Source organism: Protopterus annectens, chromosome 4.part0 (genome assembly GCF_019279795.1).
Source record: "Protopterus annectens isolate FY-2018-M chromosome 4.part0, PAN1.0, whole genome shotgun sequence".
NCBI lineage: Eukaryota > Metazoa > Chordata > Ceratodontiformes > Protopteridae > Protopterus > Protopterus annectens.
The window spans coordinates 949,986,240-950,000,216 of record NC_056733.1 but is presented as its reverse complement, the minus strand read 5'-3'; the positions used below and the strand labels follow the sequence as shown (position 1 = coordinate 950,000,216).

The 13,977-nt window shown below is 41.9% G+C and overlaps 1 protein-coding gene across 1 annotated transcript in view; it reads left to right on the top strand.

Moving 5' to 3' along the window:
• The window catches only part of LOC122799695 (ankyrin repeat and KH domain-containing protein 1-like), a gene marked incomplete in the record, with an annotated part of 3,928,199 nt that overhangs the window by 3,836,143 nt on the left and 78,079 nt on the right, over positions 1-13,977 (top strand). Inside the window, 1 exon segment of the mRNA XM_044068930.1 lies at positions 13,244-13,419. Coding sequence (XP_043924865.1) covers positions 13,244-13,419 — 176 coding nt within the window.

The following is a 13,977-nucleotide window of genomic DNA, read 5'->3' as shown; positions in this document are numbered from 1 at the left end:
GTGAGGATGGGTCTGTATCTCTCCTCACGGTACTGGGTGACTTCCATGGATACTTGTGAGATCAGGGCAGGTAGTTTCTGTTCAGAAATAGATTGTAAAGGAACTGGCTTTCTGTACGGAAAGTGTTGTCATCTGAGATTAATCAGGACAAACGGATAAACTGTCCCTTAAGCATGTTCTTTTTCATAAAGAAGGGGTGCTGGCTGCTGTAGTCCAGGAAGTTGTTGCGGTATGTGTTTTTGCGGAACACATTAGAGCTGATTGATCCTGAATGTGGGTCGATTGAAATTTGGGTGTCAAGAAACTAGACATGGTTACCATAGCCTGAGACTGTAAAGTCTAGGTACGGGATACTGTTTTGAAGTGTGTGAAGGAAGGAATCTAGTTCCATTTTGGTACCTTCCCACACAAAAAAAAAAGTCATCAATATAACGGCGGTAGAGGTGAACCTTGCTAAAGCCTTCTAGGTGTATCAGGGACTCTAGTTCCCATGTGCTAAGCACCATGTTGGCGCAAGTTGGGGCCGTTTTGGACCCCATGACAACTCCCTTAAGCTGCAAATAAATTTCTCCATCAAAGTAAAAGGAATTATTTTTCAGTACTGCAGTGGTCAAGGCAATTAAAGTTTCAGTTTTTTCTTGTTTACATTTTGCCTATTTGTTCAAAAAAAGTTCAACTGCTTTAAGCTCTTCCCTGTGCGAGATGTTTGAGTAGAGTGCTACTATATCCAATGTAACAAGCATACATTTAGAAAAATCAAGATTGCAACTGTACAGTATATTTAGAAAGTCCCAGGAGTCCTTGATATAGAAGGCTGTGGCTTGCACAAGAGGATTGTATGTTTGGTCCAGGTATTCCGCTATGGGTTCAGTTTTGGTCTTCTTGTTAGACACAATCCATCGGAAAGGGGGGGTCTTGATTTTTGTGCACTTTGGGGATGCCAAATGGTCTCCCTAGGCTAGGTTTGTGCACAAATAGGAAGACAAATTCTTCCAGTGTGAGTTATTGTTCCCTTTCCAGTCTTTTAAGCATCCTGTCTAATCCGGTGAAGTGTTTATTCACTTCCTTGCGAGTTACTGGTAAGTAGGTGTCCTGGTTTTGCAGCAGGTTTTTGATTTTGCAGATGTAGGCATCCTGCTCCATCAGCACTAGACCTGTACCACACTGGAAGAGTGCATTGTCACATATGGTAGTCATGATATTTATGCTGTTAAGTTTGCATCTGAATGCTGAGACTCACTTTAGCAGATGCCTCTGCAGGTCTTTCCATATTACTGAGCAGAGGTCACTGCTGGATGTGCAGATGCCACTGCAGGTCTTCCCATATTACTGACAGAGGTCACTGTTGGATGTGCAGATGCCACTGCAAGTCTTCCCATATTACTGAGCAGAGGTCACTTTTGGATGTGCAGATGCCACTGCAGGTCTTCCCATATTACTGAGTAGAGGTCACTGTTGGATGTGCAGATGCCACTGCAGGTCTTTCCATATTACTGACAGAGGTCACTGTTGGATGTGCAGATGCTACTGCAGGTCTTTCCATATTACTGACAGAGGTCACTGTTGGATGTGCAGATGCCACTGCAGGTCTTTCCATATTACTGAGCAGCGGTCACTGTTGGATGTGCAGATGCCACTGCAGGTCTTTCCATACTACTGAGCAGAGGTCACTGTCGGATGTGCAGATGCCACTGCAGGTCTTTCCATATTACTGAGCAGAGGTCACTGTCGGATGTGCAGATGCCACTGCAGGTCTTTCCATATTACTGAGCAGAGGTCACTGTCAGATGTGCAGATGCCACTGCAGGTCTTTCTATATTACTGAGCAGAGGTCACTGTCGGATGTGCAGATGCCACTGCAGGTCTTTCCATATTACTGAGCAGAGGTCACTGTCGCCTGTGCAGATGCCACTGCAGGTCTTTTCATATTACTGAGCAGAGGTCACTGTCGGATGTGCAGGTGCCACTGCATGTCTTTCCATATTACTGAGCAGAGGTCACTGTTGGATGTGCAGATGCCACTGCAGGTCTTCCCTTATTACTGGCAGAGGTCACTGTTGGATGTGCAGATGCCACTGCAGGTCTTCCCTTATTACTGAGCAGAGGTCACTGTTGGATGTGCAGATGCCACTGCAGGTCTTCCCTTATTACTGAGCAGAGGTCACTGTTGGATGTGCAGATGCCACTGCAGGTCTTTCCATATTACTGACAGAGGTCAGTGTTGGATGTGCAGATGCCACTGCAGGTTTTTCCATATTACTGACAGAGGTCACTGTTGTAAATGCAGATGCCACTGCAGTTCTTTCCATATTACTGACAGAGGTCACTGTTGGATGTGCTCTTTGTAATTGTGCAGTTCATTGTTTTGCTTCATTCCAGTTCTGTTATGTTGGTTTACACAAGTTTGAGTTGCATATTGTTGTAGTGCCATTGGAGCAAACTTTATTCAGTGCAGACATTTGGTTTTGACTGATGAATAGCAGAATTTAGTTTAGTACAGTGCCAGCAGTCTTAAGTTATGTTTCAGCTTTTAAATGTCAAGGTTGACCATTACTTCAGAAGCACTTATGAGGGTGTGTGTGTGTGTGTGTGTGTGTGTGTGTGTGTGTGTGTGTGTGTGTGTGTGTGTGTGTGTGTAGACCAATACAACATGCATGGCTTGATGCATGATGCACTCATTGGTTCGGTTGTTCATTTCTACATGTCTAGCTTTATTGCAGAATGTATACTATCTTTGATTTAGTTCTCCAGATGATTGGTCTTGTTGTAGGACACTCCAGTCACAGCTCAGACCAGAGCCACAGATGTGTAGATCACTGAATTTGGCAAACAACTTTGCAAGCTGTAAAATATATAAAAGATTTTGTACTTGTACAGGTAATACAATACTCTACAAAACGAAAAATAACTTTTCAAATGGTAAAATATCAATGCTGTTTTGAGTTACTTGAAAAAACAAAAGTTTAGTGGCAGACAGATGCCTACTACCATGTATTCAGCTAATCACCAGTGGCGGCTCATGCTATTGGACTGCAGTCCACTCAGCTATACAAAAAACAAAACAAAAAAACTTTCCAGAACTCGTGCATGTGTGCTCAGAACTCTAATCCAGACTGCTGTTTAACCAGACTGGATTCAGAAGAAGGCATCAGTCTACAGATGCCCCAGAAGTATGTGCAGGTTACATCTGCATAGACTGCAAGGGGATCGGCCTGCAAGGTCTGCAGTTTGTGCATGCTCGAACAGAACTAGTGCAAGCGCATGCATGCGTGCTCGGCATTCCTCAGAAACAGCTTGAATGGAGTTGTTTGCATTAGTAGACATTGCTATAACATGGTCTTTGCATTGAACGGAGTCATTAGCATGAAGAAACAGGACTTTAAGCTGCTTGCCATAATGGGACTTTGCACTCGTGTGTGTGTGTGTGTGTGTGTGTGTGTGTGTGTTTGTGTTTAATGCCCCAGTTAACTATAACTGGTGGCTAGAGAGTAACTCAGGCTCAAACCCTGAACCTTGGGTGCAGGTAGCAAGAGCCCAAATTCCCTGCCCACCACCACTTGTGAATGTTTTCAGATTTTTACCTCATTTTTGTTCTGTTCTTTTTCTCATAAAATCTGTGGTTGTCTGGATTTTGAATTCACTAAATGACGACAGCCATTTGAATTTCAGACTTCATGGTATCACAAAACATTTTATTCTAGAAATTTTCTAAGTTTATAGGATCAGTATTTTGAAGTTTGACCCTATTTTGGGGGCTGTATTCCCCCATTATTGCCTTTGTTCAGGTGTTTTGTGCTAAAAGATTTAGAGCTATGGGGAGAACTGAATTCACTAAATAGCCATTTAAGTTTCAGTCTTCCTGTCTTTCAAGAAACAGCTGATTTGGCATAGTGGTATGTTGCTCTGACTGTAGTACACAGGGTCCTGGATTCAAGACTTGGCAATGAAATGCATGGCGGTAGCATAGCATTTTATTCTAGCAACTTTCCAAGATTATACAAGCAATGTTTAAAATGTGTCCCTGATTTTTGGGCTTTTGTCCCCCCAACAAAATTTGGCTTTTTCCAGATTTCTTGTGGTCATGTGCTGGAATGTTGAGAGAGAACAGTTGAGTGTCGAGTAGATTTTACAAGGAGCTAAGAGCTTCAGGGGAAGAGAAGTTTAGTGTTGCTTATGCTTGATCTGTTTGCATTGTCAGTAGCACAACAGGTGATGTACTTGCTTTTTGATGCAGAAGGCTGTGTGTTGTACTCCCACAGTATGTAGATGTATTGCTGCTACTGTACTATGTTGTACTTCTAAAGGGGGTGGATGCTGCAGTTCTGAGAATGCCCTCTTTGGTGGAGATACCTAGTAACTATGAACCTGTTCTCAGTTTGCCATCCATTCCCTTTTGCAATATTACTAGCTTATCATATTTTTTATGTAACATGGGCAATTTATTCCTCAGTGGCAACAGGCACTTTGTAGATGAAACAATGAAATATAAAGTTGTTTGCTAGCAGCAACTTCATTAGTTACAGATCTTTTTAAAGTGGAATTATTTAGATGACTTTTACTTCTGCAGATATTGTGCATATTTACATGTACTGGTGGATTGTAGAAGTTTGAGTAGACTTTTATGATGGAAATGTTCTGAATTGGGCAGATTTGTCATCATTGGTGCATGCATTTTGTTTAATTGTTTACTGGAAAAATGTTCAAAACAAATTTAACATGCCCTCTAACAACTGTACTGTATTATACAAGGAATATAATTTAATACAGTCATGAAGGTGCATCAAAGAACACATGTATGTTTCATGTGCAATGGACCTGTGATTTGAAAACAGCTCAAAGTTGATCTTTATCTGCCACTGGCTAGATTGGCTAGATGTATTTTCTTTGAATGTGGGTTTTAATGCTGTTTCAATGAATGCAAGTTTCAAGGGCAGAGAAGTTTTAATGCCAAGTCTATTTTCATTTTGGGACTGCATTGCTTTGTTTAGCAGATGTGTATTAGTGTTTGTGCTGTAAAATGTAAAATAAAACTTTTAAATAAAATCCAAATCATCATAGAAGTAAAGCAAGTATATGTACATTAGTGTTTATGGTAAATGGGATGAAATAGCAGCCAAGTAATGGGACATTGGAATAGCTGCAGGGGAATGAACCATTCAACCATGATTTTGTAAGGGGGGGCAGCAAACGTAGCCCCGGCTGAACTATACCTCTGAACTGTCCAGATTTACGCAGAATTAATAGATTTTTGCTTCTTATTTTTGGTTTGTTCCTCATAACATTTGTGTTTTTCTGGCAAATCATTTATGAAGTCACTGAATGACAGACATTGAGTTTCAGACTTCTTACCCTTCAGAAAAATGCATGCTAAAGCAAGACCTGTTATTCTACCAACTTTCTAAGTTTATACAATACCCGTAAACTAAACAGAATGCAAATGTATCATGTGTGGTCCATAACCTGTGCAGTCATCCTTTAAGCAATTTATCTTGAGATTTTCTTGTTTGTTCATTTTTTACTTTGATCATGTTTTCCCCATGAAGCAACTAGATGTTATCAGTCAGCAGGTTTTTTTTTGATAAGAAACATTTCTACAGGTGGGGGTATCACAGAGATTGCTACTTTCAGCATGTTACTTGGTACTTTTATAAAACTGAATATAAATTATAATTAGAACTGCAGTGCAAGGAGAAGTGGTTTGAGTTGAGTGCTTCTTGTTCATTTATACTTGATTTTGACTGGCATTCCAGTAATGTATTTAAAAAGTAATTTATTTTTTCATGCCTCACACCCTTTTTGTGTCCATCTAGATATTAAGTAAGCTGTCATGTAGCCAATGCATTAAAATATTTTTTTTCTTCTACACTTCATTTTGTCTTGATTAGACTTTCATAATGACCGTTTGGCACCCAGCACAGTGTAGAAGTCCCAGTTTTTGTGGTTTTGAGCATAGCTCCACCCTTTTCTAGTTGAACACACCCCTTCCCGTTGGCCCCACCCATTCAGCTGTCTCCTGCCTCCCATTTTTTGATTTGAACTTACCAGCTGCCACTGCTAAATCACAAGAGGATCAGTATAGGGTTTATAGCTTGCCTGTTGTATCTAAAATGTGTATATGTGTAGTTTGAGTTTAGTTGAGCCTTCAGTTTTTTTCTTGGAACCTTAGCATAGGTTCATAGGTAGGTACTAGGCTATCGGCCCAAGGGCCTAAGTAAGCCTAGCCAACAAGGTTTCCTGTCTTACGCTACCCAAGAATGTTAATTTCCTGTGCCCCTGTCGAGCAGAGCTACAGAAGTGATCCCCAAAGTGTATTTCCTATTTCCCATCCACTCATCAAGATGTTTGAGTGCTAATGAGGAACTTTACTTAACATAGATGGTTAGCTTGTTCCAGAGTGTAAGAAGTGTCTGGGGCAGGAGTCTATCCTACCAGCAAGTCCTGTTTATTGTGGTGACAAGGTTTAGGTCACTAGAGCGTGTAGCTTGGAGGGATTGGGATTTCTTTAGGTATAGCATGTCCAACAGCTCTGGGCTTAACATAGCTTTATATGTTAGGCAGAGATCTCCTCAGAGTAGGCGATATGCTACAGAGTAAAGCTGAATTTTTTTGAGACGGTCAGTGTAGGGCATCTGTTTGAGGCCAGTAATCCTCTTTGTGAGGTACTTCTGTGGCCTTTCCAGCTGCTGCAGATGTCCTGTGAGGTACATTCCAAAAGGGGCATTGTACTCTATAATGGGTCTAAGGAATGCCATCCCAAATAGAACCAAGATGCTCTCCTCCAAAAAAAAAAAAAAAAAAAGGAAGCCAATCTGGTGGTCCCCTGCCATAAACAAACTTTACAACAAAAGAACGAAACTGTTGCAGAAAAGAGGAAAATCCCAGGATACAAAAAACTCCCTTACCAGCCTCAGTAAGAAGCTGAGATCCCTCATAAAATCCTGCAAAGTTAGTTAAGACAATAAAATTGCCAAAGATTACCACAAGGCATTCTATAACTATGTCAAGAATCTAAATGGCAATGCTCAGATCTGCTCTGAGCTGCAACAGAATGGCGTTAAATATACTGATCCCAAGGATATTGCCAATATCCTGACAGATCAATTCAGTACCAACTTCACCCCCCTCTCACACCGTAAACGGCCCATCTCAATAGCGGAAGATTGCCAAATTCTGGTAATAACGGGGCCACATGTAAAAAAAAAAAAAACACTCTCCAGAGCTAAGAGTACAGCATCCATGGGACCAGATGACATCCTGGGATGTGTACTACATGAACTACAAATGAATTGGCGCTTCACTAAGTGTCATGTTTAAGCATAGCCTCACCTCAGGCTTCGTGCCCAGAGTGCCACACAGTTACAGTTATCCCACTCCACAAGGGGGGATCCACCTTAGATCCCAGCTACTACCGCCCCTTCAGTCTGACTAGCCTGATCTACAAGGCCATGGAACGTATTATAAACAAAGACATTGGCAACCTTCAAACACTGGACCCTACCCAGTTTGGGTTTGTGAAGGGCCGATCTTGTCTCTTGTATCAGTCTCCAGAGCCGTGGACGACGGTAAGGCGGTCCACACAGCCTTTCTGGACCTCGCCAAGGCCTTTGACACCATCCCCCACTCTGGAATCATAGATAGACTTGCTAAGCTGGGCATTAATCCCTACGTCACTCGATGGGTTGCCAACTGGCTTACTGACAGAACTTACACTGTAAAAGTAGCCGACTCCAAATCCAGCTCCAGACAAATGGAGTACCTCAGGGTTCAGTCCTGGGACCGCTCTTGTTTGGCACCTACTTCTCTGAAGTACAGGCCAACATTAAGGGACTCTGCCTAACAAAGTTTGCAGATAACTGTGAACTGGGAGCCATTATTGAACCCCGAAATGATGTGGATACTCTACAAAAGGGCCTTACAGAAACAGATGCTTGGTGCCAGGGCCATGGGCTCAAGCTCAATGCGAAGAAATGTATAGTTATCCCTTTTGGAAAAAAACTTGTACACATGAATTATCACATGGGTGGCAGTACACTAAACACCGAAAGTGTGATGAGACTTGAGGACACAGGTGGACAGTGGTCTCAACTTCGATAACCACATTGCCACAATAGTCAGGAAATCCTGTGTGGAACACCTCATCACTGAGGGCATTTCATCCAGGAAAAAAGGAGATAATTGTCCCACTGTACTCATCCCTCATTAGACCCATTGTAGAATACAATGCTCCGTTTGGTATGTACCTCTCAAGACATCTGCAGCAACTGGAAAGGCCACAGAAATACCTCACTAAAAGAATCACAGGCCTAAAGCAGATCACCTACGATGACTGCCTTAAAGTCCAGCTATACTCTGTCACATTTTGTCTACTCAGAGGCGATCTCTGCTTAACATGCAAGGCCATGTCAAGCCCAGAGCTGTTGGACATGCTACACTTAAAGAAATCCCAATTCCCTCAGAGCCACATATTCCAGAGGATCTAAACCTTGTCATCACAATAAACAAAACATGTTAGAGGGATAGGTTCCTAACCCAGAGACTCCCCAGACTCTGGAATAGACTGCCCATGCATGTCAAGCAGAGCGCTTCTTTGGCCCTCTTCAAAAGGAACCTTGATGATTGGATGGGAGAAAGGAAATTTACCCCAGGGATCATGTCAGTCTCCCTGCTAGACAGGGGTCCAGGGAAGTAAATAGTTTGTGAAGAAATAGCCAGAGAATTGTTATGGCTAATCTTGTATAGGCCCTAGGGCCTATAGCCTAGTACCAACCTACGAGTACCGAGTAGAGGGAAACAATGACCTCTTTTTTTCCTGTATGAGAACCCTTTTGTGATGAGGTGTGTCACATAGAAGGATTTCCTTACTACTATAGTGATGTGATTATCAAAGGAGAGACTACTGTCCACCTGGGTCCCAAGGTCTCTTATCACGCATTTGGCGTTATGCCTCTGACACCAAACATCTGTCTCAGTGATGCCCTTCTGTAGGATGTCCACATCATTTGGGGGGACTACTGTGGCTCCTAGTTTGCAGTCATCTGCGAACTTTGTTAGCCAGAGGCCTTCTGTGTTAGCCTGTATTTCAGAGAAACAAATAGATATGAACAAATGGTGAATGAAGAAAGATGAGAAGATTAAGTGGTGAATATCAGAGGCAGCAGCCTGTATTTCAGAGAAGTCGATACCAAACAGGAGAGGACACAGGACTGAACCCTGTGGTACTCCACTTGTCACTGGTTTGAAGTCAGATTTGGAGTCTGCGACTTTTACAGTGTGAGTTCTGTCAGTGAGCCAGTTGCCCACTTTTCTTGTGACGTAGGGATTTATACCTAGTTTAGTGAGTTTCTCTATAATTACAGAATGGGGGATGGTGTCAAAAGCCTTGGCGAGATCAAGATAGGCTGTGTGAACCACCTTGCCCTCGTCTATGGCTTTGGTGACTGCCTCAAAGAATTCGACCAGGTTCAAAAGGCATGATTTGCCTTTCACAAACCCAAACTGGATGGTTTTCAGAGTTTGGGAGGTTACAAATGTCTTTGTTTATGAGTTCCATGATGATACGTTCCATGGCCTTGCAGACCAGGCTTGTCAGGCTAATAGGGTAATAGTTCCCAGGATCAGTGGTGGCTCTCCCCTTCGTGGAGTGGGATAACTTTTGCTGTGCACCATTCTGTGGGCACAAAGCCTCACGTGAGACTATGAACATGGTACTTAGGTGTGGAGCCAGTTCGTTCTGAGGTTTGTGTAATACGCAGCCTGGGATGTTGTCTGGTCCCATGGATGCTGTCTTTTTTGGTTTTAGTGTGTGCAGCTTTTACCTGCATAGATGTGATTACAGGGACTCTGCATTCTTCCTGTGTAAATATAGGCCCTTTAGGGGGAGAGAGGGAGGTAAAGTTCGCATTGAACCTATCTGCCAGGATGTTGGCAATCAGTTGGTTCTGTAATTTTCGTGCCGTTGTGCTGTAACTCAGAGCAGATCTGGGTGTTGCCATTGTGACATAGCTATAAAATGCTTTGTGGTTGCCCATAGAATTAGTGGCGATTTTTTTTCGTAGCTAGCTTTAGAGGATCTTATAAGGGTTCTCACCTTCTTACTGAGGCTGACCAGGGAGCTCCTCCACTCATGGGATTTTACTCTGTTTTGCAGCAGTTTTTTCCTTCTGTTGTAGAGTTTGTTTATGGCAGGGGACCACCAGATTGGCTTCCTTTTTTTTTTTTTTTTTTTTGGAGGATAGCACGATCCATGCACTTGTAATTTTAGCCAGTAGTTAAGTCTACCATACGGGAAGTAGTCTTGGAAAAGCCTTTTCAGGTTAGATAAAGGTGTCATAAGAGTAGGATCTTGTTCTGCGACCTGAGTGAGTAGCTACAGGTTTTAATAGGCATTTTAAGTCTAAGGCTACAACCTGGCCCCTTTTAAGCAAGACTGTCCCTGTTTGCCATTTTTCTTATTTTTGTATAAGGCACAATTGTCAAACGTTCTCAAATTTTAGGGGAAAATATTTTTAGGTTTCCTGTGCAAAACACACTTGTATCTGAAACTTTTATTAGTGTATGCCAGGGTAAGACCATTTGGGCCTTTTTAAACCTAGCCATATTTTCAAATCTTTGACAAGTTCTACTACCCTTGATCAGTGTAAGCAGGGGCTTGGAAGGTGAAACATTTACAAGCAGGTGCCCGGGAGATGAACCATTTACAGGCTTCCTGTGTACATTATAGACACAGGTACCAAACCATGTATGAATTTCCTGTTCCTGTTTCAGTTGTCCAGTTTACACTTGAATTGGGTTAGGGAGGAACATGTTCCAGAGAACAGGTAGTGTCTACGATACATACATGTCTGTCCAGCAGGTCCTGTTTATACCACAGGCAAGTTTTAAGTCTTTAGATCAGGTAATTCTGATGCTATTTTTTTTTCTTTACAGATATGTGGGAGGTCCATCAGACTGGAGCCCAACAGTGCCTCGTATGCTAGGCACACATTTCCCCTCAACCTTTATAGTATATAAAGTAATCGAAGTAACTCATCCTATATGCAGCTTTTATTTTGGCAAAAAAGTAAATGTCTACTGCATTAACAGTGGTTGTGGATATGGTTTGGCCTACAAACTCTCTTGTTACTTTAAGAAATGCCTCACTTCAGGCATTAGAAAGGTTGCAACCTCATTTAAGTTGTGGAGGGATAGCATCAACGAGTGTCGTGTCTGGCCTGCTTTAAAGTGACATCTACTGTTTTAATACCTCCCATTTATAAGTATGCAGCTGATTTTGGCGTCTGCAGATGTAGTGAGCAGTTCACTTAACTAGGAAACCCCATCCCTGTGCTAGTCTTTGAACTTGCTGTTAGATATGCTGAGGCGTTTCTGCTCGTTTGAATTAAGTTTTATTCATCTGTTTGGATCTGTTTTGCTTGCCTTACTGACAGCAGTTTTACTTTATCAAAGCCTAGATTGCAATTGTAAAATATGGATTACAGTCCTTTCTCTGAAGGCAGCTTGGACTGAGCTGGTCTGGTAGCACAGACAATTGCTGTGAATCTGACAATGAACTTCTGTCAGTAGGTCAGGATGAGCATTGTGCTGTTAAGATACCTGGTCAGAGCCAGGGGCTGTGCCAAGTTGCTGAGGGATTGGCATGATGCCAAAAACAACTGCCCAGTTTATCTCATCGTTTCTCTCTCCACATTAGAAATGGAGTCTAGTACGCATGGCGTATTCACTGTTGAGTTCCTAGTCATTCTAGCTATCACCATCTACTTCTTTTGCAGCTAGTACATGCCTAGAATGTGCTATCTATGAAAGCAGATGGTCCACCTAGTAGGCTTAATTTCAACTAAGGAGTGTTAGGGGACTTTTTGAATTGTAGAAGCATCCTATTAGGACTTCAAAACTCAATAGGAAACTTCATGTGCATTTCACAAAAAGTAAGAGTGAACTGTGCAAGTTGCTGTTGCACATTAACAAAGTTTTTTGCAGTGGAACAATTCCCCCCCCCCCCCCATTATGTGGATGTGGTATTGCATCCTCCTCGCATGTGCTTGAATCCAAGATCTCACTGATTCATAGAAAATTGGGAATTTTCCATGTTATAGTAGATGTTCATCATATTGATTACTTCTGCAGTAATTTAGATATATGGGTTGTGTCCTGCCAAGGATGTAAGTCCTCCAGCTTCCAAAGCTTTAGCCCACCTTCTACATGAACAGTCAATTGGCTCAAGCTGACTAAAGTGCCAGGTTTGGGAGCCAAGCCCATCAGAGCTTTCATGCCAGCAGGGAGAGGGCGGCTGGATTCTGAAAGGACAGTGCTATGACAAAAAATAGGTATTCACATCCTGCTGTAAACACACCAAAAAAACAAGGGGGGTGGAAGGCGGGTGCAGTTACCACAGCAGTGACCATTTGAACTTCTGTTGTGGTAAGTTTACTTTACACAACTGTACTGTGTTCATCATATTGATACTGCTGTAGTAGCCTTAACCATATGGGTACATTACCCTAGCTTACTATATTTGGGTGGTGACAGAGGAAGGGTCAAGGAGCCCCCTTAGACAAAAGACTGATCTGACCTAGAGAAGAGAGAAAACTTTTGTAATGCCTTGTAAATGTTTGTGTAGAGGACTTGTTGCTTCTGCAGTGCTTCTAGAATCTAACTCTTTCCAAAAGGCCATAGATGAAGTCAAGGCCCTAACCCTACCTGAAATAGTTTTGTTGTGATTTCTAGAGCCTGAGACAATCGTTTGATGTGATCTGTTTTGATACAGGTTGTACGTTTCAGACTTGGTACATATATTTCCCCATAATTGCAATTAAATGTTCTCATTTCCAAGAATTGCAGTTACTGCCCTTGATTGTCTAAGGGGAAGCCAGTCTTGGATAATCAAGGGCACATGAGAAACCAGGACGGAGGGAGACTGAGATCAGCATTAAAAAAAAAACATAACAGACAGTTAAACTATGTCTGTTCATAAAACTGCTGTTGAAGGTAATGAAGTGTTGCTGTAAAAGTTGTGTTCGTAACATTAGATTATCTGTTTTAAAACAAATTTGGTGCATGTCATTGCAGAATTGTTGAAATATTACCATATCCAAGCACACGAATTGCCTCCATCTCACAAAAATGTGGATTTCAGCTGGTGTGGTTAAGAATATTGATGTGCAAGTTAGATTTTACACACAATTTTAAAGACATTGTAATGTCGAGACGTTTGTGTATAATAATGAAATAAAATGCTCATTTCCAGAGGGTCTTTCCGGTTGGTCCCAGCCCGTTATGGGAAACCATCTAGTACACCAACAAGTAAGCGACCCGGCTGCTTTTTCTCAGCATCAGCCATTAGAACGAGATGATACTGGAATTGTAGCACCATCAAATGCGTTCCATCAGCCTGTGCCGAGCAATTTCATGGACTTTTCCAAAGTGAGTAGATTTTTTTTTTAACTTAACCATTTGCAAATTCATGTTGTTGATTTCACACTGTAAGTTCAGGGTGCCATTTTTAAACTGTATCCAAGCCAGCGAAGATTAAAAATTGGAAAATATTGAACAGTAAGATAGACAAACATAAGAATACCCCTGCCATTGAAGTCATTTTGTTTCTTTACATACCCCGGTGCATTTTAAGTTGGAGCTCCAGGAATATAGTTTGTGGCAAAACATGTTCAGTATCAATTTCTTAATGAAACCGTCTAAAAGATGTTCCTTAACTACCTCTCTTCTCTACTTTTTAGCTTTGTGCTGAGTAACTTTTACTTGCAGTGCTGTGCTTGTCTGTTTTTGCGCTACTCATTTGTTTAAAAGAATGAATAGTTTTTCCCCATTGGTCAAACATTGATGTGAACGTGTATTGAGGACGACTTTTGCAGATGATGTTCTGCACTGCTTTTGTCACTGCAGTCTATGAGGACGACTTTTGTAGATGATGTTCTGCACTGCTTTTGTCACTGCAGTCTATGAGGACGACTTTTGTAGATGATG